The 27,558-nt window shown below is 35.5% G+C and overlaps 1 protein-coding gene across 1 annotated transcript in view; it reads left to right on the top strand.

The window, feature by feature from the left end:
- The window catches only part of LOC110449555 (putative methyltransferase NSUN7), a 43,280-nt gene that overhangs the window by 3,867 nt on the left and 11,855 nt on the right, over positions 1–27,558 (top strand). The window contains exons 2-4 of the mRNA XM_021496503.1: positions 3,693–4,407; positions 14,876–14,934; positions 25,603–25,886. Coding sequence (XP_021352178.1) covers positions 3,927–4,407; positions 14,876–14,934; positions 25,603–25,886 — 824 coding nt within the window. The 5' untranslated portion in view covers positions 3,693–3,926. The remainder of the gene's footprint in view (positions 1–3,692; positions 4,408–14,875; positions 14,935–25,602; positions 25,887–27,558) is intronic.

The following is a 27,558-nucleotide window of genomic DNA, read 5'->3' as shown; positions in this document are numbered from 1 at the left end:
TAAACATTTGTCTGTTGTCCTCTAAATTGTTTGAAACTGTTGGTGTTTTTTTAATTAAACATGTATTATGATTATTGGCCTCATTCATTGCTGTTTCATGACAGCGTGACATGTTTACATATATACACAATTAGTGTGCCATTCCGTTGTCTCACATTTTTCGAATTTGTCAACAACAAGAATAGAATGTTATCAATTTAACATGACAATTATGTTTGTCCCTCTATTATAAATGACCCTGTTTATTACAGAAATGATCAAAATGGTGCCGTCGATCAGACACCCGGGGAGATACAAATTTCTATCAATAACTCATGACGAGTAGTTTTGACTTTCCACTACAGACTGTTGACATATTCGAAAATTTGTTTGAGAAAACGTGGAGTTATCAACTGTTTGGTTTACGACTGAACAGATTGATAAGTTTGTATATTTCACTTGAAGATAGGGCTATTCAGACTATGTATTGATTGTTAATACTTGTTAAGTGGCGCGGGGTGGGGATCAACCAAACAAGGGGGTCCCCAGGTTGTCCCCTGCGGAGGGGTCCAGGAATCATAGCGAGGGATTGAGCTTGGTAGTGTCACTCAGTATAGCGAGACTAATAACGGCTGAGTGGTTAGTAAGTTGTTTTTAATATTTCATTATAAGTGTTTATATAACAAGTCAATCAGTCCACTAAAGATAGAATTCTTATATATCACTTCTTTAATCATTCCGTGGGTCTAGTCATAGAAACTGTTCCTCTTGTGAGATTAGATTGATGTGAATTTGACTCAGGTATAATCAGTAAAGGTTTATGTATAAGCTGAACAGGCCTCTGACGATTCCATTGTATTTATCTTTGTGTTGAATTACTAAATAGCATTCTGTCACTAGTGATGGAAATCTTTGGGTCATCAGGTGCATTAAGTTGGGTTGGAACCATCAGGTCATTTGGTATACTGGTTGTTTGGCTGTCTTCAGTGGCTTTTAAGAATACTTTCTTTTTCTGGTGAATAAATAAAGATGACTCAACTAATGGATACATAATGTGAAGTTTAACTCATTCACCCCTGAAATTTCATAATGAACTATTCCAACCTTTGAATTGGAAGAGTTCAAATGTGTCTTTAGGGGTCAATGCGTTAATGCATTGGCTTGAATACATATATGTTAGCAGGTAGACTTACATTCGGAAGGAGACAATTATTGCATGCAAGATTTTGATATTAAACTTTTGGATTCATTTCAAACCAGGTTTTTCATTTTTCTAAATACTATGTAAAAATAAGTATTCATGATTTGAGTTTATTTGTTATGCCCTCGCATCATTGAAGTGTCTGCCTGCATTAGTCAGTAGAACTAATGTCTATGCTATTAAGACTACTACTGAAAGTGCAACAGTTATCAAACTTCACATCGTAAGGAATATTATGCCTTTATATGAATGTAGGTCACTGTGACCCATTTTTGACTGTTAGTCTTGCCAAACTCAGATTTAGGGAAGGCAAATTGAAACTGAGGGGGTTCAGAGGTGAAACCCTGGGTTGGGGTATTACATTTTTTAGCATGAAAATATTGGGGGTGGGGCTATAGCTCCTTTTTTTGTGTTGGGCAGGGAGTACAGGGGACAGGAATGCATCAAGGTTTACGCTTTAAAGATTTTAATTTGTATTTTAATTTCTTTATTTTAGTTAAATGTATATAAATTACTTATTTGTGTTAAAACAATTCAGATTGACTCTTTTGTACCCATGCAGATCACTACATGTCTGAGATGCATCACTATTCTGGTTTATTACCTATTTCTCATGACATTTAAAGCTGTGCAACAGGTAGGCCCTCAGATAAATCCTATCTGCCTGTTTACTGCTATCTGTAATAGGATAAGGTAAATTGCCCATTTATGACCCGTCGGAATTTTGTCAACAATTTTATTTTGCTAGAAATAACCTCTACCTGAAACACATCCCTATTTTATTGTTGTATTTAATGTCTCGTTATAGATAAATACGTCATAACATTCAATATTCTGGTCTTCGAATAGATCTTCTTTTATCCTAATAATGTCACAGTGTTTTATTGCATTTATTATTAAAAGTTGGCATTTTAAAACTCTTTTAAGTGGTGTGTACTGACTTGTATCTCTAAAGCTCGCCAAAGAATTGTGATGCGGTAGACTTGGTGGAGTTTAATTCTATAGTTCAGAGTTTGTTCCTAATAGATTGTATTCATGTATATCACTGGAGTACTAGGGTTGGATCACTGGGATAGGTACTCGATGAAAGAGAACACTCTTTATTATGCAACAAAAGAATATTTCTGTTGCACTGGTTTAAGTTTGTGATACATTGAAATAAATGATAGAGAATGTTGGTCAGAAAAGTCACATCTGTGTTAATGTATGATCCACGGGAAATATGACCATAGTGTAAAGATATATTTTCTTTTCTGATTTTTTCCCATCAGCTTAATTGTAATCTGAGTAAGTTCATTGATCAATTGTCTGATTAAATTGATTATTTTTCAAATTGATATCAAGGAATATGTTTAATTTCTACCCTAAGAGTTATTATTATGAATTAAATATGTTGGAAACATTATATCAAATGTATCTTAAAGGCACAAAACAGGATATGATGGACCTGCAGTCTGACAGTGACCTTGAAGTGACCTAACCAAACACTAGATCTACCCCCTGTTAAAATCTCTGGTATTCCTGATATTCCAATTAGATCACTGCTAATCTCTATGTACATATATATAGAACTCAGGCTTATTGGTTCGGCCTACCCTACATTGTATATACTTTAACTTAATATATTACAACTTCAATTTATATGCAGTATATGTTTGAAATGGATGCCTTTCTATATAGAAAGAGCTTTAATAGGCAATGCCTGTGCCCAATCCTATTGTTAATTGCAACTATAAAATAATTTTGAAATGAAATGTCTGGGGTCAAGAATAAAAAATATAACTTATTAAATGTAGACATGTGAACATCAGAAAATGGTATCTAATTATATAATGATAGCCTACAGAAATGTTTTATCTAATAGAGTATTATGAAAGAATATAGAGTATTATGAAATTCTTTTAAGAAATTAACTGCTAATTGGAATTTCCCATGCTGTAAGATTTTCTTGTAAAAACCCTTTCATTAATACTTGTTCAAATCCAATGAGAAAATATTGTGTATAACCTATTTACCTAAAACGATTTGATATTATGTTTCCTTAATAAGGGGTTTAAAGCCCTATGACCTCATGTTTACAACTTGTCATGATCAGTGGGTGTATAGCACACAGCTACTTGTTTTCATTCATAAGACTTCTGATTAAATTCCTGACTAAGGACTGTTTTTATCTGACCAAAGCTTATAACCACACAGTACGTCTCAGAACGACCTATTCCTGTGTTAATCTGTGTGGGGTTTTTACCTGTGAGCGAGGTTCCATGTTGACTGTTTATTGTACTGGTAAGGCAACAGAGGCCATATCAGAATGGGTAATGTGATTCAATCCACTGGAAACCTGGGTGTATATATAAGAACAGGTAGACCGATTGATCCTGAAAGTTTGATGAAGTCAGGTGCCCAGTAGCATGGGAGTATAAATGTTTGCCCTACTGCCTCTGTGTTAAAACCCTCTGATACCTGGCAGTCAGCTGTGTGTGATTTAACTCGCACAGGTAATTTCTCTTTACAGAAAGCAATAAGTCACTGGGGATTGATAGCGGCCCACTAGAACTATAACAGGAGCCAGGCATACCATCACCTGGGAGATTGTATCGTAACCTGCAGGTCATACCCTCTTCTGCCTGATTGACAGCTCCTGTAGATGAGCAGAACCAATCACATACCACTTTTCTAGGATCAAAAGCCAAACTCGTGGAGACGGAACTGCCCAACATACTGGATTATACATCATCAAAACATTAGTATGTCACCAACAGCTGAAACTTTCAGCTACTCTTTGCCGAGTCGGACGCACTCCAACGATAGTGAGAGGTTTGCTCAGCAAGCCACCTCAGCTGTAAGCTTCCAGGCTGCCTCACACAATGAACCATTGAGAGAGGATAAAAGAATGAAGAGTAAAATGTCTGTAGCATCCGTCAGCATTCCTGGGGACAAGGAGTACGAGGAAAATGGAATAGACGATGATCACTTGGACCTCGATCCGGAACTCCGAGCTCGTTTTTTCAAGAAGGAACCTTGTCTGTACAGTCACCAGTGTTTTATCAAGGCTGCCAAAGTTTTCTCTGCGCTCAAACATGACAGTAAGGATGAAAGAGAAAATCCCTACCTTAAGCGTAAAAACCATGATGCGCTGAAAAGTAAAGTGCAGGATATACCAGAACTGAATTTCCAAGATGATATGGAAAAGAGGCTTTCCTTTGAGCTGGCCTTCAAAGCCTTAAAATGTAAGTATTGAACAAATTTTTGTTTTAAATACAGTGTGAATGGTTGGTGAATTATTGCATGTTTTAATTGTAGATATTTCTATGCTTTAAACACCTTACAATGTCGACAGTATACTGGATAAATGACAACCTTTATGACCACTGATTATCCTATCAGAGGGTTGAATTGTTTGACTTGTTAGCTGTCTATGGCAAGTTTAAGCTTAACTAACTGTTAAGACTACTCTATCATGACCACATTGTTAGTGCTAACAACTTTTCTGAACTTAACCTGTCTAAAATGACCATATGTTCAGTGTGTGATAACCTGTGTAATACAACCCTGAGTTCAGTGTTTGAAAACCTGTGTAATACAACCCTGAGTTCAGTGTTTGATTACCTGTGTAATACGACACTGAATTCAGTGTTTGATTACCTGTGTAATATGACCCTAAGTTCAGTGTTTGACAACCTGTGCGATATGACCCTGAGCTCAGTGTTTCATTACCTGTGTAATATGACCCTGAGTTTAGTGTTTAATTACCTGTGTAATACGACACTGAATTCAGTGTTTGATTACCTGTGTAATATGACCCTAAGTTCAGTGTTTGACAACCTGTGTAATATCACCCTAAGTTCAGTGTTTGATTACCTTAGTAATATGACCCTTAGTTCAGTGTTTGCTTACCTGTGTAATATGACCCTGAGTTCAGTGTTTGATTACCTGTGTAATAGACCCTAAGTTCAGTGTTTGAATACCTGTGTAATATAACTTGAGTTCAGTGTTAGATTACCTGTGTAATATGATCCTGAGTTCAGTGTTTGATTACCTGTGTAATATGACCCTGAGTTCAGTGTTTGATTACCTGTGTAATATCACCCTAAGTTCAGTGTTTGACAACCTGTGTAATATCACCCTGAGTTCAGTGTTTGATTACCTGTGTAATATCACCCTGAGTTCAGTGTTTGACAACCTGTGTAATATCATCCTAAGTTCAGTGTTTGATTACCTTAGTAATATGACCCTTAGTTCAGTGTTTTATTACCTTAGTAATATGACCCTTAGTTCAGTGTTTTATTACCTGTGTAATATGACCCTAAGTTCAGTGTTTGAATACCTGTGTAATATGACTTGAGTTCAGTGTTAGATTACCTGTGTAATATGACCCTAAGTTCAGTGTTTGATTACCTTAGTAATATGACCCTTAGTTCAGTGTTTTATTACCTGTGTTATATGACCCTAAGTTCAGTGTTTGAATACCTGTGTAATATGACTTGAGTTCAGTGTTTGATTACCTGTGTGATATGACCCTAAGTTCAGTGTTTGACAACCTGTGTAATATGACTTGAGTTCAGTGTTAGATTACCTGTGTAATATGACCCTGAGTTCAGTGTTTGATTACCTGTGTAATTCAGTCAGGTGCCTGACCTTGGACCTTGCATTTAGAAAGAGAGTTGCTTCACTGTATTTAATTTAGACAACCTATATCTGCATTCATTATTTTCAAATATTCAAATGTTTTTTTTAGGGATGACAAATATGAAACCCTTGAAGTCAAACATTTGTGACTGTCAAACCCCTGTGGTTAAATAACAGACATTTATGGCTGTCAAACCCCTGTGGCTAAATATTAGATATTTGTGGCTATCAAACCCCTGTGGCTAAATGTCAGACCTTTGTCTGTCGAACCCCTGTGGCTAAATATCAGACATTTGTGGCTCAAACCCCTGTGGCTAAATGTAAGACATTTGTAGCTGTCAAACCCCTGTGGTTAAATATCAGACATTTGTAGATGTCAAACCCCTGTGATTAAATGTCAGACATTTGTAGATGTCAAACCCATGTGATTAAATGTCAGACATTAGTAGATGTCAAACCCCTGTGACTAAATGTCAGGCATTTGTGTCTCAAACCCCTGTGGCTAAATGTAAGACTTTTGTGGCTGTCAACCCCCTTTGGCTAAATGTCAGACATTTGTTGCTGTCAAACCCCTGTGGTTAAATATCAGACATTTGTAGGTGTCAAACCCCTGTGATTAAATATCAGACATTTGTAGATGTCAAACCCCTGTGATTAAATGTCAGACATTTGTAGATGTCAAACCCCTGTGATTAAAAGTCAGACATTAGTGGCTGTCAAACCCCTGTGGTTAGATATCAGACATTTGTAGATGTCAAACCCCTGTGATTAAATGTCAGGCATTAGTGGCTGTCAAACCCCTGTGGTTAAAAGTCAGACATTTGTAGATGTCAAACCCATGTGATTAAATGTCAGACATTAGTGGCTGTCAAACCCCTGTGATTAAATGTCAGACACTTGTTGCTGTCAAACCCCTGTGGTTAAATGTCAGACATTTGTAGATGTCAAACCTATGTGATTAAATGTCAGACATTAGTGGCTGTCAAACCCATGTGATTAAGTGTCAGACATTTGTTGCTGTCAAACCCCTGTGGTTAAATGTCAGACATTTGTATATGTCAAACCCATGTGATTAAATGTCAGACATTTGTTGCTGTCAAACCCCTGTGGTTAAATATCAGACATTTGTAGATGTCAAACCCCTGTGATTAAATGTCAGACATTTGTAGATATCAAACCCCTGTGATTAAATGTCAGACATTTGTAGATGTCAAATCCCTGTGGCTAAATGTCTGACATTAGTGTCTGTCAAATCCCTGTGGTTAATTGTCAGACATGTGTGGCTGCCAAACCCCTGTGGCTAAATGTCAAACATTTGTGGCTGTCAAACCCCCATGGTTAAATGTCAAAGCTTGTGGTTTGAAATGTTCGGCTTTTGTAGTGTGACGATTCCATCTTTCATCTACTACCAAACCTATGTGGTCCAAAAATATAGATATTTGTATTAATTAATGTGATTGTCACTTATTGGATTATGAATAATTAAGGCAAAATCATTGGAACTAATAACTGGAGTTAGTATGGGGACAAACTATTGAACATATATATAATAATATGAGTATAAGCTTTTGATCAGTCTCAAATGAATGCCTTCCTCAACATATGTCCCTGGATACACATATCGAGTGAATGGGATTAGAATATTCATTCAGAACATATCCCTAAGCTGTTACATGTCTATAAGCCTGTGCTTCTAATCAATTAGCTGTAATGATTGACTTTAATATAAAAACTTACACGAGAGTACTTAAGTATGTGGTGCCAAGTGTACAGTCAGGTTGTATTGACTTATTGCTACTGTTCAGGTTCAGTCGATTCAATGCAATCGTGAACCTCAATCCGCTGTCATTGGCTTTAAGCTGTCACCAGCTTTCCATTTTAAGGTATCTAAAAAAGATAACATAAAAGATGATTAATTAGAAGACATATATTTTATTAATGGACAGGAAAATAAGTTGGAACATGAACACGATTCAATTTGAAGATATGAATTGATATACATTTTAAGGATTGAGTTTTAAGTGAATATTAGTTTTGGCTGAACTAATTTGTGACTGTCATCACCTGTCACCAAAACAAAATCGCGTAAATCTGTCATACTTAATGAAACAATTTACCATATTTCACAAATAGTATCACCACATGGTAAAACCAAAAAGTCTGCACTTAAAAACTAAAATGCTTTAAGGCTTCAACAGGTGCGTTTACAAGTTTATACTTGTTGCAAGGGTGCTTTTATATGAAATCTGTAAGAAACGTAAAAATGGAGACAGGGTACTGGTTTGACATAAATAAGAGCTCCCTGGTACGTACAGTATTATGTACTATAGAAGAGACGTTTCTGAGTGTGATTCATGCGTACATACACATAAAAATAAGTCAATTTACTGAGTGCATTAGTTCCACCATTTAATGTATCACCATTCACGGATATGTAATATCACATCTGTGGCCATTAGGTCGTTTATAATCCTTTACGAGGTATTACAAAAACATATGTAACTAGTATATATACATAACTATCTTTAAACATGGCCAAAGTCAGACTATCGTAGTGACATAACCTTTAGACACCGAACGTTGACCTCTAAGTCAGCATTACATCACCTGGCCCTCAGTGTAGGACAACAATAGGAAGGAACATGTTGGTAACAAACTTGAAGGAATAAAGGTTTAGTGTGAAAGTTTTAAATGATAATAAATGTACGTTGAGATCCTGTGACTGTGACGGTGACATATATACAGGTCAGGTTGTACAAACCAAACTTATATATATGTGTGAAAGCAATTATCCAGGTTTATGTAAATTCATGCTAATTTTCAAGCGTTTTAGACATCAAGGAGTGCTATCTCTGGCACCGACTTTCACAGTTCAGACATTAAATTCAAATTCAAATTGTGGTTGAGTTTGAATCTGAGAACTGAATGGAACATGGAAACGTCTTGGCCCATTATCATGCAGATATAATCTTACAACCTGATATATAGCACATGGAAGATGTTTGAAAAATCAATATAATTTGTACATATATGCACAATTCTTTTGAGAAATACTGTCAACATGCATGTACACAGCTTAATGTGATCAGTACCTAGTCATAAACCGCGTAAATGACAATTTATCAGCCAGATAAATACAATTACCAAACATTCAATGAATCTTTCCTCAACATGTATTAAAAATATTACAGTTTTAAAATCAATTTAAGCATTGAACCCTTATATTGTAAATGTCCATTACAGAAATGATGTTTTCCGTGTGAAGTTTATTATTGGGACGATATTCTGACTGGTCGCGTCTCGTTTTATCTGTCGTCTAGTCTAGATTCGTCGTATAGCAATGGTCAATCATCCTTTTATGGCTCGGCCAAGCGTGTAATAAATGCGATATATAGGGTCAACTAGACATGAAAGGAAATGGGGCCATAAACGTGGCCATATTGAACCTGTATAATGATTGGTACCTGTTAAACATCAATAAGTTACCATCAAACCCATCATAGGACCGGCAATCAATAGTGTTAGTTATTTTCCTCATATTTATATATATGTACATTATAATAGCTGGTTGGGGCGTTATGTTTGTGATTTAATACAAGGTGTGAAATTTAAGCTTTATAAGTATCATATGGATATGGGTGCCTGTATAATGGCACAACAAACCTGGTGAATAAGCTAGTCGGGTGTCTGGTTCAAATACATGTATGGGACAGCTGACGGAGGAATCCTTCAGACTTCGTATTCAAAGACTACACAAATGGCTCTCAGCATTTCTATAGCCAGTACAAGCTTTAACCTGTGTTCATTTTAAATGTATATAGGGTTCCACAAATTAATTTTTAATATGTATAATTTTATAAATATATGCTCAACACATACTTGCCAGCTTTTTGAGATTTCCATTGGGGAGATTCTGCATGCTCAAAATTAAACATAAAATAAAATGTGTGTATATATACCCCCCAGAGACAAAGTAAACCTTAAATGACATATTTTGAGTTGTTCTTTCAGCTGAAATCATCAGATCTAAGAATATAGGAACATTTGACATTTAGGGTCCAAAATTAGGAGTCTACCTCCTAATAGGGAGGGTTGGCAAGTATGTCAACCTCCAAATTTTCTATTGTCAGCGTTAAGTCATTGTATCTCTATACTACCAGTGAAATTGTTAACTCATTCACCCCTGAATTAAGACACATTTGAACTGTTCCAATTCAAAGGTTGGAATAGTTCATTATGAAATTTCAGGGGTGAATGAGTTAAACACCTCACTACAACACTGATTCAACACTTTCAAGTTGAGAAAGATAGGGGATAAAGCATGCTGGTATATATACTTGCAATAATGGCAGCCAATGCTGTTCAGAACGTCTATATAGCCAACTTAACCCTTTTTACAAAAAAGTTTTGACTGAATAATAGCTAGGATGTCGCCACCAAGAATTGAGCCCAAGACCAGCAATGTTATGTTTAAATAGTCGTGTCCATGTTGAATGAGTCAGCAATTAGCAAGTCAGAGGTGATATTCACATTTTGGAAGTATTACATTTACATACTACTTGTCTTCAATAAATTGATTGTGTATTCCACACCTTATTTTTAAACTGTGAATGTATCTCGTTTCTTTTTAAAAAAGCCTTCTTCCCTCCCCAATTGCAAGAATCAAATAAGAGTAAGACACGTAAATGTATGTAAAATAATGCGTTAATATGAATATCTCTGATCTGACTATTCTGCGTGATTAAACAATCTTAATTGAAAAGAAATTGAGGAAGGTGTATCGTTGCTAATTTAGGCCAAAAAAAAATATGACTGTTTAGGGTTGCATTGGCAAAAAAACTAGGGTAGGTAGGTCGATTTTTTTTTATTTTTTTTGTATTTTTACGATCCATGTGGTCATGTGATTATGACCCTACTATTGTATGTAAAACAAAGAATTACATAAACAAGGTTCATTTGGAGGCAAATTGTGCTCCATATGCTGACATTTAGCACCAACACAGAGCTGGGTGCCATTTTGAAAGGCAAGAAACCCTCTTACAAATTCGAAAATCAGCAGGTTTTAAAAAAAATAAAAAATAAAAAAAATTCTACCTTCAAAAAGTGTTGGGTCGGGGGTAAAAAGCTAGGGTCGGTCGGGAACCCTAAACAGACATACTTTTTTTTTTTGGCCTTTCACATTTTTAGTTTTATAAGGTGCATATATATATATAGCCTATAGTAACACGAACATAAGATGATGTAACTCAGATATCAAACAAGATTATGCAATGTAGCACAATAAAACTTCATACATCACGGTAACTATAAAGTAAAAGAATTTCTTCGTGAAAAACTAGATGTTGTTGTTTGATGTTTGTGAGAGATTTGTGCGATAATTATGAGGAGACAGACAAGAGAAAGGTAGCCATATTCATCTTGATAGCTGTCAGCTTCGTGCTGGTACAGATCAATTCTTATCGCCAAGAAGTGACCAGACCAATGCTGATTATACAACTTGCTTGCCATAACATCAAAGAGCTTTATGAGTTTCAGACTATTGATTTAGTAATCACTGTTTGAATCCCAGACCCCAAACCTTTAATCATGACCATTTCATTGGTCCCCAGTTTTCGTATTTTTCGCCATCGTACATCATTTTTCAGCTTGGTTGAGTAATGGGGACAAGAATAGGTGTTCACAGGTATTTGTGAGTTGGATAATGGAGACCTGTGCGATTATAGCCAATGATTGCTGTGTTATTCACGGTCAATATTGTCACCTCAAAATTACAGGCAAAAGGTTAGCACTGTTTGATGTAGAGAAAATATATAGGGGAAAAAATAATGCTTTTGTAAAATATATATATACCGTGTAAATGTACAGGTTTGCGAAATATGATTTTCCTTTTTGTGATTTATTTTAAGACCTTAAGATGTTTTCTGTGTGATGCAGAATTTGCTAACTTGATACATTTTGGATTAGAATCATGATAAAATTATTTGTGATTTTGTACAATAAGTATATATTCCTTGATAGCTATATATATAGGGAAAGATAAAATGGGTTTTGGCCTCTAAAGCTTAAACTTCAGCATATTAGGCACACATACATACCGACAGCAACTAGACTGTGTAATATACTTAGAGGGTTGATTTTAAAATTAAAACAGGGGTGTTTGTTAAAAGTTTGGATGAAGTGAACAGGTTAAATGATTTAACTATAGGGCCGACCACTCCTACACTGAAGTATATTGTACCGTACGTAGCCTGGTACTCAATAGATAGGGGACCTCAGGCAGACCTAGAAAACGGAGGACCAGAATGGATACCTATGTTAAGATTCTGTGTAGGGTACTTCAGAATCAAGTACTCAATTTTAATCTGTGTTATTCAAATAAGGAGACCTCTGATATCTATCTAACAGAAATCCAGCTGGCCCACAAAAATGATAAGATATGAGGAAAGGAAGGCACGCGTTTGACTGGAAAATTTATTTTATAAGACTTTCTGAGTCAACCTCTGATCAGCTTTTTGAGAAAAGGTGATTTTTTTTTTTTTTAGATTATGTCAATGATCCTTTGTATACTGAGAATGCTCAATTTAACATTTCGTAAAAAAAAAAATTGGGGGTGGGGGGGGAATTGACCTTCCCAACATTCAAAAGTAAATTTGACGGTGTACGTACTACCATACATAATAGGACATTGTAGTAACATAATTGGCCATGTGGTGATTGAATTGTATACCTATATGGTTCAAGTGAGAGAGTTTACGAGGGCGGGGTGAGGTACACCGTTCCATTTTGCTGGCGATATTGTTTTCGGCACACAATAGTTTTGTTTACACCTGTAGCGGTCAACACCGACAGAGTTACCTGGACCTTGAACAAAATATCTTACCTGTTTACAGGTACTAAAATCTATACAAGTCCTACCTGTGTAAGTTATCAAACAGTGTTTATAGGTATACATAACTGTTCTACTCGAAAGATAATTTTGTTAGCAGACACTGTTAGCATAAACATGGACAGACCACCCCCGGAATTCTTTGTGGGTTTGCACAATTTCAATTTGTTGCCACTGTTTCCATGTTTAAGTGATAAAGTCGACACACCTATATTTATTCACGAAACTTAACCACATTCCTTAGACACCCTTAAAAATTTAATGCGTAGCTAATTTCTTTAAAGGGTGTGATTTGATTGTTTTACTATAAAAATGTGCATACAATCAGATATCTGTTGATGAATTTTCAGTCACGATTGGATTTGCCTGAGTGTGTTTGGAATTAATTTTTGAGTTGTGGAGAAAAAAAAATGTGACACATTTTGTTCACATTTGTAAGTATAAGCATCACAAGGGTATAATTAACCTGAGAAGAGAATGCAGTAGAGATGTTTCAACATGTTCTGATTAGATTTAGCGTAGCCTAGACGAGGTGTGACAGAGATGATAGCCCTATCAATATACCTGTATTTACAATGTTGATTTACCTTGGTCATTTAATGGTCAAAAGTGTGAACACTTCCAATCTCTTTGTCAAGAAACAGCCACTTACAGAATAAATTATACCCCCAGTAGAAAACTGTTTACTCAGTCATTTTATTAAAAACTCCTATATATAAGTTTGATTGTCATTATCAGATGTCTGCTAATGACCATATGGTCCAATCCTGTATTGAACTCTGAATTTTTCCAGTTGCAAATCAATTTTTTTTTTTTTTTGAATAAGACCTGATTGCCCATATAAAGTATAAATGTGATGCGTCTGACCATATTACTCTGACAGGGTCGACGGGCCTTATTACTCTGAGCACCATAACCGGGAGTCTGTGTAAACAGAACTGCTCTTTCTCCAATTACCCCCTTCACAAAGAGCCGATTATATTGTTAGAAGGTGCCAATACCACCCCCTGGTCTATAGAATGAATGGCCTAAAAACACCCTCTAATCGATTTTCATTTCTGCTAATCACAAGTAATGGATGGAAAACATTAAAACCTAATGATTGAAAAAAATACAAAGGTGGACAGAAATTCATTGGTAATGGGCAGGCTTATTTGTTTAACATAAATCTAAATTGGGGCGTATATGGATCTCTTTCGCCATTATATCCTAATTGAAATATGTTTGCTTGCTCTTTTCTCCACAACTTAAAAATATCCCAGCGTTCATGTGTGAACAATACATAAAGGGCATCAGGTTCATGTTGACTGTATATATAAATGTATGACGTTCGCTCATGACACGTACAAGGCAGTCAATATCTTGTACCAGCTCAGGCGTTCGGCAAATATATTAACTGCACTTTGCATTGTCCCTGTCCAAACTTAACCACAGATGGGTACTTCAAGGCTATAGTAGTAAGCCAACTTCTTCAGTTGACTTATGACAGTTTGCTCTATTTTGAGAAGTGTGTATTTGAATTTCATTTACATCAAAGAAATTTTAAATATTCTGCATAAAATGTACACTTTACTTAAGCATATGGTATAGCTATACGGCTTTGTCAAATTGTCATTAACCTTTATTCCGCCAAGTGCAGCATATTTCATTTATAGAATAGTGAAAATAAAGTTCATAAATTTCTGCTTGGACGAATAAGTATTTTTAAAATTTTCACACTTAATTACTGACCAATCAGATAAAGCATGGTTTAGTTTGAAAAATAATAAACAATGGGCATTGTTAATTTTTGACGGTGCATATTATACAGCATATATCCTTGTCTCAGTATTTGTTTTATGAGAGATGGGTGATCTGTTGGTGAAAGCCAATGTCTGTATGATTAGCAAAATGTAATACGGTAAGCAGAAAATTCTCTGCATGTTTAATGCCAAATATCTAAATAAGAGAATCATACCAAAATTTTGTAAAATACCATAGGTATACCATTTAACCAGATCTCGAACTATGTACTTTTAAAAACAAAATGCTTAACCCTTGGTAGCATTTTCCTTCATCCTCGACCCAGCCCTTCTTATTACCACATATATACTGTACAAGACTTCTCAAACAATATAAAAACATTTACATGAAAGAAAGAAAATTATGCATGTTGTTTATTTCATTTTATTTTGTGTTGACAGTTCAGATGCTGTATGAGGAAATCTTGGACGACTGTGCCTTTTTTGCATTATACCCAGAGGTGAGTATTTATCTACCTTAAACTACTTTCTTAATATTGTTTACTCTAATGCTAGCAATACTTGGTTCACATAAGTCCAAAGATTGCTCATGGAATCTTGAAGACTAGAAAATGAAAATGACTCGGGTGACAAAAGAGGTCAGTATTGGCAGAGCTTTACATTTGATTAGATATGTGAAATTGACTGAAAGTTACATCAGACACATATAGGTTCTGATTTGCTAAATGATGTAAAAAATATTGATTTGCTGAAGAGTGCATGATGCTATGCTTTTGATTGGCTGGAAGGGGTGTAGCAAAATGCATCTGATTGGCTGGAATTTTTGTATTTGCTTCTTCTTTGCTGCAGGGTGAAGAATCAGGTGTATCTGATTGGGTGAAGGGTCTGATTGGTTAAGGGATAATGATACTTTTGCATGCATCTGATTGGCTGAAGGGTATAAGAAAATATTGCTGCTGATGGGCTGTTGGTTGTATGATGACATTTTTCTGATTGGCTGAAGGTTGTTTGATGGTATTTTTCTGAGTGGCTGAAGGTTGTTTGATGGTATTTTTCTGATTGGCTGAAAGTTTTAAATATTTCTTGGATATTCCTTCACATAAAATGTCAAAATCATATGGAAATTCAATGCTGTTTTTACTGTGACAAGCCAAAATATATGTTAAGCTATATGAAGCTAACAATGCTGTAAGCCTAATAAGACATATGAGCCACAAGTCTGGAGTTTACTTGTTAGATGAACCGTTTACAAACACAGGACAGGAAGCTAGATACACTGTATTAAAGCGAGGTATATAAATATTCAGTGCTTTCCAGGTGAGTTAGAAACCTGAACACCTGAGATGTATTTTGATGGGATTATGAGTGCTGGGTTGAAGTATTGCCTTGATTCTGCACTTGTACATGTCCTGGTCTATAGAGAAACGGGATTCACCGGGCACTGCTAATGGATCGGTATTGTCCGCCGTATATATAAGAACCTTGCAAAACATTTCTTAATGACTTTGGGAGCATTATAGACTTGTATGATGTAGCAGGTCTAACTGGTGGGGAGAAACTTGGGTGGGACTCGGAACCGCTGCAGACGCAAAATGTCTATATATGATCAATGTTATTGTGGGCAGACGGTTGATGATGTTTTAACGTTGTCAGACTCCGGATTTCTTTATTTTGATTGATTCTCTATGGACATTGGCTAGTGGCTACTGTTGTTGTTAGTATAGAATGTTTACTTTCCATGATTGATTACGATGAATAATATCTCAGCTGAATCAATTCTAGTTGAATAGTGATGAGAAAAAAACAAAATAGGCAGGCAATGATTGAGAGAGATTTTTACATATTTCCCATCTCTCATTGATACTTGGAAGAAAATTGAGTGTAATTTTTTATCCAGAGAAACCACATGCCTAATGTGAGAGTGTCACTCTATGGAATGAAACGTCAGTATTTGGAGAACCTTTATCTTGAGATATTTCCGGTCTAAAAAGATATGACTGCTGAGAGAGATTACATGCCGAAGGCAAGGACACCTGTCCTCAGAGAACTGTCAATCTAGAAACTGTTTATCTTCAGAGAACCACCTATCTGGGGAGACTAGTTGTCTTGAGACTGGTCACTTTTCATGAAAGATATGTCTTTATTTTTACTTAAGCTAACTGTCCAGTGAGGACAATATATCTTGAAAGACTAAATACCAGGTACATCAAATTGTCTACATACCATTTGGCATTACAGTTTTTAGATGGATCTTTAAAATATAATTAACTGTTGAGTATATTAAACATTTTTTCATTATGAATATGGAACCTCGGAAAGTCCAATTAGAGTACACATGCAATTGTCGTGGGTGGTCAAATGGTCATCCACCTTCTATGATTTAAATGTTAAATACAGCCATTTAATGACAGTGCACTTTTGGACACATTCAAAGATATGCCGTATCTGTCTGTTCATCATATCTCTTTGAGATCTCTCATCCACAGGACAGTGCCCTTTTATTTTACAAAAGTTGTTGTAATACATTATCCATTTCCTTGATTGGAAATTTAAATGCAAATTTGAAAGATAATTAAGTGGGTGGTTCTCCCTGAAGCTCTGAGCAATGACCATTTAAATACCAATCTCATTCCTTAGTATAACAGTGACGAGGCAATCATAGTTATTGATAAGGTCATTTTGTGTCATGTATTTTGTCACAGCGAAAGAGAAGAAACCAAGATAAAGTTTCCTTCAAATAATAATGTTGTAGTTGAATTATTCTGAAGATTTATCATTGTAATTTTGTTTGAGATCACAGTTTGCTCAACAAATGGTTTTCTCAGCTATATGTCATGTACTGTCCTCATATTAGATACAAAATATTTGGCCAGAAGTTATTGCAGTGTTGTACTATAGAAGCTAATGTTTGTAATTAATACCTGGGTTCATTGACACAAAAAGTGATTGTAGCCAAGAAATATCAACTGCATTTCAGTATTATATTCCTTTTATCAAAAAATATAGAGGATACGTTCCCTGTAAAAATAAGTATCATTTTGGAAGTATCTTTTTTGAATTTTGTATCTTTTTTGGATTTGAAAAATTCTTTATCATACCGTGACATGGGTTGTAATGTTATAGTAAGTTGACCGCCATTTCAATATCTGTGGTCGTATGTGTGTGTATGTTTGGCCAAGATAATGTCTATCATGATCTATGTGCTTTTCATTACCTCTCCATTCATCAATCGCCTGACATTCGGACATTTCCGTAATTGATTCTTGTGTGAAAATGTGTAGGTAGCGACCAGATGTTTGCTCTCGACAGTCGATGACGTCAGATTTCTGATCCCTTCTTTTTAATATGTGATCCGAGCTATTGACATTTCATGCTATGTTAGGCAACAATATTATGGTTATAACATCAACACCAGCACCCCGATATCGGATTTGTGTAGGCTATATATTCTGTTAGTGATTGTACAGTGGCTGGCTATTCTAGTCTAAAACAGGCAATATGACAGTTTTAGCTTTCACACTTTGATAAATGTCCTCCTCAAGTGAAAATCTGTCTTATACTTCTTTAGAAAAATGTTAATCTTGAACGGGAATGACAGATTTAATCTATGTTCATTCCTCTGTGTCTGTGCACTTTGAATTCCATCATGTCGGTCGTGTAATTGAAAAACATCTTTGTCAAATATACATTGTTGTACATGTATAGCTGTCATGTACATTTTATTGATTAGATGAATATTTATTGGAATTGTTTGTAAAGGGTTCGTGCATGGTCTTGTGGAGTTGCTGAGGAATGAATGTCAAATTGTTGTTCCCTTCAATTTAAAAATTGAAAAGCAAATGGATGCATCAACCTGTATGCAGGTCGGGATATCATTGTAATTCAATATCTAGCTTCTAAAACAGTCCCATATGGAGGACAATGTACAATGTTTTGTATAAACAACAGTAAGGACAGTCTGAGTGATGGAGGATGACTTGTTGCTGGGGAAGACCTGGAGGGATGTACATGTTGTGTTCTACCTTAACTCATTCACCCCTGAAGACACATTTGAACGCTTCTAATTCAAAGGTTGGAATAGTTCATTATGAAATTTCAGGGGTGAACGAGTTCAACAAACAATTCTCTGGGTCTTCCCCATCACCTTGGGACAACAGATTTGACTGCCCCCATTCAACTACAGAGCACCTGAATACTGATGGTTCCACTGTCGAATGAGCAATAGAGACATTGAGATGATATTGCAGCTATAACAATAAATCTAGTTCTTTATTGTTGTTCTGGCCAGTCAATGAATTCTTGGCTATTTTGACCAGTCAATGAATTCTTGGCTATTTTCACCAGTCAATGAATTCTTGGCTATTTTGACTAGTCAATGAATTCTTGATTGTGTATTCTTGATTGTTCTGGCCAGTCAGTGTAAAAAAACAACATTAAATAACATTCATTCTACAAAGTAATTATGATTCTTCTGTTTATGTTTTGCTTCTTAACAAATATTTCCTTTAATTCTAGCTCTTCCCTTTTCTTCAGTGCAAAATTTACCAATTCTTAATATCCTTAGTTTCATTTTGAAAACCTGAAGCATCAATTTTAGAGGTTTACAGTGCTGCTCAATTCAAGAATTTCTTTTAAATATTTGACTTTTTTCAAAAGTTTGCATTTGAGTTTGTCTAAAGTATATTTGTTCAGACAGGACAAGGTTATCTCACCTTCGTGAAGGTATATACATCTAATACATTCATTATTCAAAGCAGTCTGGCTCAATCCTCTCCTGTAGCCTTGGGTCTATATATATGTATACGAATGTGTTTTATTCAGTTTACAGTTGATTGGATGTCTGGGTAGGCTGTCTTTGTGGTTCTGAATAGGTTGTAGGTGTTAATGATGCATACCTTCACTTTTGACTTCTGATTGAGTGGGATAGTCAAAGAGGTACTTCGTAAAGAGTACACTTACTGTTAAACAAACCAACACATGCAATTGATTTCTAATATTTCTTGATGAATTGAAACCTTTTAAACTCATTTTGCAGAATGATATTTTGGCCTGTACATTAGGTAATAAAAACAGCTATAAATCATGTGCGTTATTCGCTCTATTTACAGCCTGATCGAAGGGCAAATTTAACGATAATATCTAACCCAACTTATACAACTGTAACCATTTTCTTTATGCTATTCCTCGACAATAAAGAATATGACTACAATAAGCATGCAGACCTTTAATCAAAATAATACGGGGAAAATGTATACAGCTATCATATTTGTAGAAACCTAATGGTAAAACGAAAGTTTTTATGTGGATTGTTTGTAACAAAGGCAGGAAGACAAATGATTAAAGCTTTGACCCGACCAGAGTGCGGAATAAAAAATAATAATGGAAGGTCAACACAGAACTATAGCTCTTTGTACTGATACATTATAACCAGGTTATTGTTGTTCTCGTAATTATTGATGAGTATTGAGGGAAATTTGTTAAATGTGGTTTGAATGATTTATTTGAATAAATATTAATACTGATTTGATAATATGATATTAAAAAGACATTTTCCCATGAGATTGTGTATATATGAGCTTCAACAGCAATTTGATGATAATTTCGGGATGGAATTTCCAATCTCTTTATGATGACATTAATCATTATAAACCAATTTTAGCTCCATTACTTAAGTCTTCCCTGTTTGGTGGGCTAGATATAGTAGATATTTATGATCAGGTTCTTCAGGAACTACAATAACAAATTGATATTTTGACACATTAAAGTTTCATTATTTCCTTCCAAGATTTATATTTCAACACGTTACCAGTTCATTGATTTTATTATTATTTTCTCCCCAGATTTATATTTGAATATGTACTAGCTCATTTAAAGGACGCAGATTAGCCTGGTTAATGAAATATATATCACCTATCTGTCACAATTTTCTTATAAGTCTCTAGCCTGTGCTATTGAAATGAAGTTTATAAGTTTGAGCTCTGTCCATCGCAGACTGTCTGTCAGTGTGTCGTGTTGTCTCGGTGATATCTCGTACGTTTTATCTCCTGCCATTGGGAAATTGTTTGTGTAACGATCTCTTGGGATTGTGGGGTGTTTACTAAAGCCATCCAGCTTCTTTCTCCAATATATGTAGAGTTATGGCCCTTTGTTCACCAATAAAAAAGGAACAGAACCAGTAGGGTTTCAACTCTTGACCTTTACTCTGCCAAACCTACGCTTAGCTGATGTAGCAATCTAGGAATTGTAAATAAATAGCACCAAAATTTGTGTCCAGTAAATGGGCCACAAAGTCTATGCATAACCATTGTCTATATGTAAGGGAGATTACTCTAAATAGAAAAAAAACTGAGAACTCTTCTTCCGGATTACAATTAACTGATGCAGACTATGGTACCCTTAACGTGTAACAAAGCAAAAATAAATGAAAGGAAACAAAGGGTGTGCATATCTGAAATTTAGCTCTATTCCTACTTTCACTATTGAGCAACATGATGCAGACAATGCTCAAAGTTTAAAAAGTATAGGGACCATTTTTTACATAACCCTCATTCTGGGTGAAAGCTTAAGGGTAACATGTAATCTCATTGGAAACCATTTATTACATCAAGATTTACTCAGGTATTTATTGTCTGATGTATATTTTAGTAATTTTGAAAATTATTCTGTTCGACAAATCATGCTTGGATATTTTGTTGAATTGAATTTCATGAAAGAAATTATTTTCGCATTGTATGGTGTTTCATTTTTAGAAAACATGCTTATATTTGAGTGTTGTAACTGTTCATGTACTTCTCATACGATATTATAGTTGTTGTACTTCTGTAATTTGAAGGACTTTGAAAGTTGATCAACACTTCAGTTATGTTATATTTAAATCTCTTTCATTTTTAAGTACACACGAGTATACTGCTATACTAATGCATCACATTATCATGTAAAACATTAATAGGCAGCCTCAAATCATTCAGTTATAATGACCGATATTTAAACAGATTCAATGCTTTTCATTTCTGCTGTACTGTGAGGTTTCTTCAGCGATAATGATGTTGGATTTTCGTTAGAAAGATATTGATATCTAAAACCTAATGAGTACCACTTGGTGTAAATACTTCAACGATAGATAAATGTGTATATAATACCGTCAAGTAGGCCTAATTAAATATTCGGTGAATTCATGACATGGAAATATGCCTGTAAAATATTGATAAACATTATTATCACGATTCAAACAACTGATTTGTCTTATGACTGGTATTAATTTCTGGACAAATTGATAGAAGACAAGTATTTTATGTTTAAATATTGACACAGTTACATATATAGACCGCTGTTTGGCTTGCTTATCGGGCTCCGTTTTGTGATATTTGGAAAGATAAACATTTGCGGTTTTCTCGGATGATCTCTATTTAAATCTTTAACAAAGCACTGTTACACCTGAAGGTGTTTGATTCTTTGGAAAACGTGTGTAAATATTGACCATAATTCATACACAAGGCAAGCAGGGTATACAATGTAACTGCATGAATGTATTTGATAGAGTGTTTTCTCATGAAATCAATTGGTTTTGGATTGTGAGAAGGTGTGCTATAGACATTATGTGACGGATAACATTCTAACTTTCTAACTAGTGGTACCATTTTTGATGCAGGATTCATTTGTGCAGCACTTGCACATCGTATTGTTTCTCCCCCAATTTTTAAGGATGCTAATATAGTGTCATTTATTTGATAAAATAAACCTCTTTTGTCCTGTTTGTTTTACCCCGATATATTGGCCTTGTGTATCGTCGCAATGGTATAATATTTCCCACTGTATTTATTACATGGTTTTCTCCTTTTAAATAGAGAGAGGACTCTAGTCTATTGTAATAAAACAACAGCCTTGCAATGCTATTTTGAGCGCTTTAAGGTTTAAGTTGTATAGTCATAGTTAAGAAAAATTCCTTATTATGTAAATAAGATACAGTGTAGCTGGGTAGTCTAAGATCTGAAGAGCAGGCTGTGTAGGGTAAATGATTTAACAAGAGAATGTATTAACTAGTATTTTTTTTGACAATCAATGCAAGTGCTGTTGAACAAGTACCATTTTTTACCATATTTTTATTCATTTTATCTTGGATAGGAAATCAGAGAATGTCTGAATGTGTTTTATAACCTTGTGTATGCCAGAAGAGGTGTTTTGACATAAGTTATGATTTCAGTACATTTAGGACGTTGTACATACAATACACAGTATATTTAGTTGGACCCAAAGCATACATGAACATGACACAATGTGCTTGTCGTGATAAGTAAACCTATTAGATTTCTCTGTTCACACAGAACTTAGTATTTCAACATTCATACGTTTCCTTCTGATCAACAGCTTGTACAAGCTATAGGGCCTTATGTAAAACTGATTTAATCAAGAAGCTTTCAACCCCTTGAAAGTCTGCAATTGAAGAGCGGGTCACAATATACACACAAAAATGTTACATTTCATGTAGGTACACATGAACTTTATATATATATATATATAGAAAAGGTCGTGTGATCAAATATTTTGTTCAAATTTGTAGTGGGCAAAGTTACTCAGCCAACAAAAGATGTCTCGTTTGGTGTATTTGTATTGACGTGGCTAATAATTTATGTTCTCCTATTTTGAATTGGATGAAGTAACTAATTTTTATTGGCATATCTTTTTGTTTTGTTTTCCTTTGTTGTTAGAAATGGCAGCTTAAGTGTGTAGTTTTCCATTTTGACAACAGTCTTCATGAAACTACATGGTGATTAATATAAGTCGGTACACAAGAGTACAGTTTGTGTTGACAGAAGGAAATTTCTTTCCTCTGTAATCAAACAGCGTTTTCTTAACATAGGGTTTGTAATTAATACAAGGATGTTTTCCTTGGTTAGGCAACATCCCTAAATCTCTGTACTTTATACATAACCCACAGGATACAGGTTACAAAGTCTCTGTTTGAGGAAGGTAAGGTTTTACGACTGAGTTTTAATAAAGCTTGAAGAACGTTTGACGATTTCTATTGGTTGTAATACCTGAACAAACCTTTCATTCTGACTAGAACAAAGAAAGGCTGTATTGTCCGAGCGATTGGTGGTTGATGGGAACCTACCTTGCAGCTAGATAAGTCACATCGCTGACCCTTGTCCAAGTTGTGCCACAAAAGTGTGCTAGCTAACGTACGTTACTCACAATACAGCTCTGTTGGTTTTAATAAAAAAAGATAAACGTATCTCCAATATCTCGACTTATTAAACAGTATCACACATACAAAACAATGGCACAGCTTTGATTTGGACAAGGAATAAATCAAATGCTGACAGATTCAGTGATAAGTCAATGGCATGCTGTATGCCATTTTACCAGGTGCCCTTATTTCAAGTCCTGCATACTGTTATGATGGGAGTGTTATTTCAGTATGTAAATGGTGGTAATGTTACCAGGATTGACTTCATTTTGCTACAAATGGTGGCAGGTTATAGTGGGTCAATGTTTGACGTGATATTTACATGTGTATCGTGATGTTTACATGTATATGGGTAGACTTAAGTTTGGTGCACAGGTATATGGCTCTCCGACCTTCATGCTTACATTTGCATGTCGGCAAACTTGATTGCCTCATGAATGGCTTTGACCTCCATCAGAAATGTTCATGCATGCATCAATACGAAGTGAATCATTCAGTAGCAACTAATTTTTAGGAACAAATATAATTACCTTAGCCCTTTCACCACTGTAGACCATAATGGACTCATCCAGATCAATGCATGGTAGAGTCTACTAAAGTTACATAGGGGTGAAAGGGTTAGTATCTAATTTCCAAACAGCTTCATTAATCTGTTATAAAATGCTTTTTTCCAGGGGAACCGTTCTATAGTATTGTTCCCTGGAGAGTAACGCTAGCTAAACCAGGGAACTACACGTACCTCTCAGACAACACAAGAGAAAAGTTCTCTCAAGAAAAGGGCATAATAAATTTAGTTAATTACGTGATTTTTTGCCTTGCAAACCTTTTCTGATGGTAATTAGCGAATTCCTGGACTATATTTCTGAGTTATAGCATTAGACGATCCCTGAAGCAAGTGATAAATTACGTTAAACATAAGAATATATTACCAAGAAAATTGTTGTCTTGTGGGTCTCTTGAAATTCTTTGCTCCGTTTGATACAAAACCATAGGTTAACAACACGACCAATGATTTTTCCTTCACTTTTCGAGACATTACACTAAAATTAGCTATTTAAGCCTTTCATTTCACAGACGGTACTCAGGACATACAGTAAATATACGTGTGTACATGTATACTATGAATTATAGTAAAACAAAAGTATATAGTAAATAAACATAAATGTTTTATGTGTCAAGCACCTGTGGTTTGATTCGGTAATTTTTTCATGACTAAACTGTTATGTCAAACTCCCTGTTGCTGCATGAACTGTACTTAATAGAACAGTAATGGCAGATTCTGTATACGTTCTTGAACTAAATGCTTTGCTGTTCTGAATTTTCCATTTCAAAACTTTGGTGCTGACGTCATTTTACTATTATTATTGTTTGCTAATTAGGTGTCAAGTTCAGAATGGGAAAAAAATACGAACTTACATATATAAATGTACAGAAAACTATGACGTCAAAATGTTTTTTATCAGGTTATACCATCTGTGTTTTCCTGGCATTCATTTTATTTTGAAGTTGCAAATTTGTATAAAATATAGACAGATACCTTTAATTCATCTCATACATATTGTAGAGCTCATTCATAATAAATGCATGCAGATTTACAGTGAAAAAATGGAGCCTGAAGATTTTCAAAAAGGTCTGACAAATAGCAGAATGATATATCAACCTGAACGCACCTTTCATTTGTTTAATGATAGGTGTAATAGAACATCACATAAAATGTGTTTGATAAAGTATAGTAGCTGTCCCTGTGGACCCAGCAGTAAAAAGCTTGTTGTTAATGAGTGTGGTGTTGTGTTGATGTAGAGTAATTAAAGATGGTGACAGAACATTTCAAGTTTAAAACACAGCATTCTTTGATGATTATTAAAAGTCTGCCGGGGAAATTATCACAAGATTTGTATATATCGGGATCAAAAACAAAAAAAAAGATCTTTTCCATAACTATTAGAAAATCATTAAATGTGATTCCGATATTTTTTTGTAGCATGTGGAAGATATGGGCCTCGTCATGGTGGTCCTGTGTGACTACCAGGGACGCAAGTTCCAGCAAAGAAGCCCCTCCTTGGGGGAGGACCTTGACCCAGTGGCTCAACAGGTCGAGGAAGCTATCGCCGAGTGCAAGATCAAGCTCAATGCCTGCTTTGCCAGACATAGGATCAAAGCTTCCGCACCCTCAATAGAGCACCTACTGCCAGACCTGGTCAGGTCCAAGGAGGAAATCCGCTCACAGATGCCAATGTATCTCTGGGTCAACCAGAACAAGCTAAGGTATATACATAACATTTCATATATGCACAATGTACAAACATACTAACTCAGGTATAGAACTGTCAGTCCATTGATCTAGTGGTCAGCTAGCTAGAACATACTGACATGTATCTCAGGTTCAAAATTCAAATGGTCCTATTCTAATTCTAAATCCCAGCGGGTCCATGAACGTTCTTCGGAAATGAATGATGTTGGTATCATTCTCCAGCGACCTTCTGTAAGTTATGTGGAAAGTTTTGGCTGGAATTAATATCCTGATGTCACTTCAGACTTGTAGCATCAACACACTAACAAGGAAGAGGTAGCATCAACACACTAACAAGGAAGAGAGGGCCTGAGATTTTTGTCTTTGTATCCTCTGCAGGTTCGGGAAAACCATGCAGATATAGGCCTACTATATCCACTGCGTGTAATTGTAATATTCTGCAGGTGGGCCCTGCTAATAGTCACCTAGGGTTTTCTTCGTGTCCTAGCTCTGTTTAGGGGACACTGAAGGAATCAGAATTGATCTGGTCTCATTGCAACACTTGGGATGTGTTTCTCACACCCTTTACAGGTGTCACTGTCTCCCGTTTTTACTGGGAAAGATAAGTGTTTCACCCCCTAGGGGAAGACAGCCTCAGAGCCTTGGGTTAGACAACTAAAAAACATCACCCCTCGGGTTGGAGATTTCTCTGTCACACCCTCAAGATAGGGGAAGATTCTATTAATCCTTTCTCACTCCGCGATCCCCTCCTCTTTGATAGTCTCTCTGGGAACCCATCTTCATGTAACTTTAGCCGTTGTTAGAAGTTTAAATCCCAAACAATTTTGTGTTTGTGACCATCATAATTTGAATTTGTGTATGTTTCCTTTATATTGAAAAAAAGGTTTACACTTTTCAATAATAAACCAATTCATTAAAATGCAGGAAAACCTACTTAACAAATTTAAAGCTTAATTTTAAAAAAGACACGCGTCATTTATTCATTGAAGTGTATTACCACATCGATACAAAAGTACCCATTCCTACATACCTTTGTGTAACTATAGCGTGCTTAAATATTGTATGAACAAATAAAGCACACCTTTTGCCGATACATTGTTTCTTTGTTTAATTGAAAACAAACATAAATTGTTCAATAGAAAGCAAATGTTTCGATATCAATGATATTTGAATTCCTTCCTGAGCCTTTGTCTCTGTGTGGTCAACAAGTGCAGTTCTGGAAATATCCTAACAGATGTGTCCTTTAGATATTGTTACCAACGTCATAACAAGGCTTTAACAGCTTAAGCCCTTTGGAGAGCAATGATGGAGTCAAGAGATTTCATCTGTCGGTGTTCACACAGTACAGAAAGTCAGAACCATAAATATCAGGCTGATGTGGACCGTCTGTAGGCCGAGGTGATGATGTACGAGAGTAGACTTGTCGACTGAACGAACACATGGAGGTCTTATAATTCCAATGTATAGACAGCACTATATTGTCAGAGTATATATTGGTACCATAATTTCAGGAAAAAATGTCATGAAGAGCTTACAACCAGTGCATGTAAGACAAAAATTACAACACTTGTATTATCCAACACCTGTACACCTGGATCAGGGTCATAAATCCCTGGCCATCAGCATTTCTTCATGTGTAAACATCTGATTGGAGGAGCAGATTGACTTTCTTGGTAACTGTAGCTG

Source organism: Mizuhopecten yessoensis, unplaced genomic scaffold (genome assembly GCF_002113885.1).
Source record: "Mizuhopecten yessoensis strain PY_sf001 unplaced genomic scaffold, ASM211388v2 scaffold4631, whole genome shotgun sequence".
NCBI lineage: Eukaryota > Metazoa > Mollusca > Bivalvia > Pectinida > Pectinidae > Mizuhopecten > Mizuhopecten yessoensis.
Note: the sequence above shows the minus strand (reverse complement) of the source record. Positions and strands in the feature narration are given on the sequence as shown.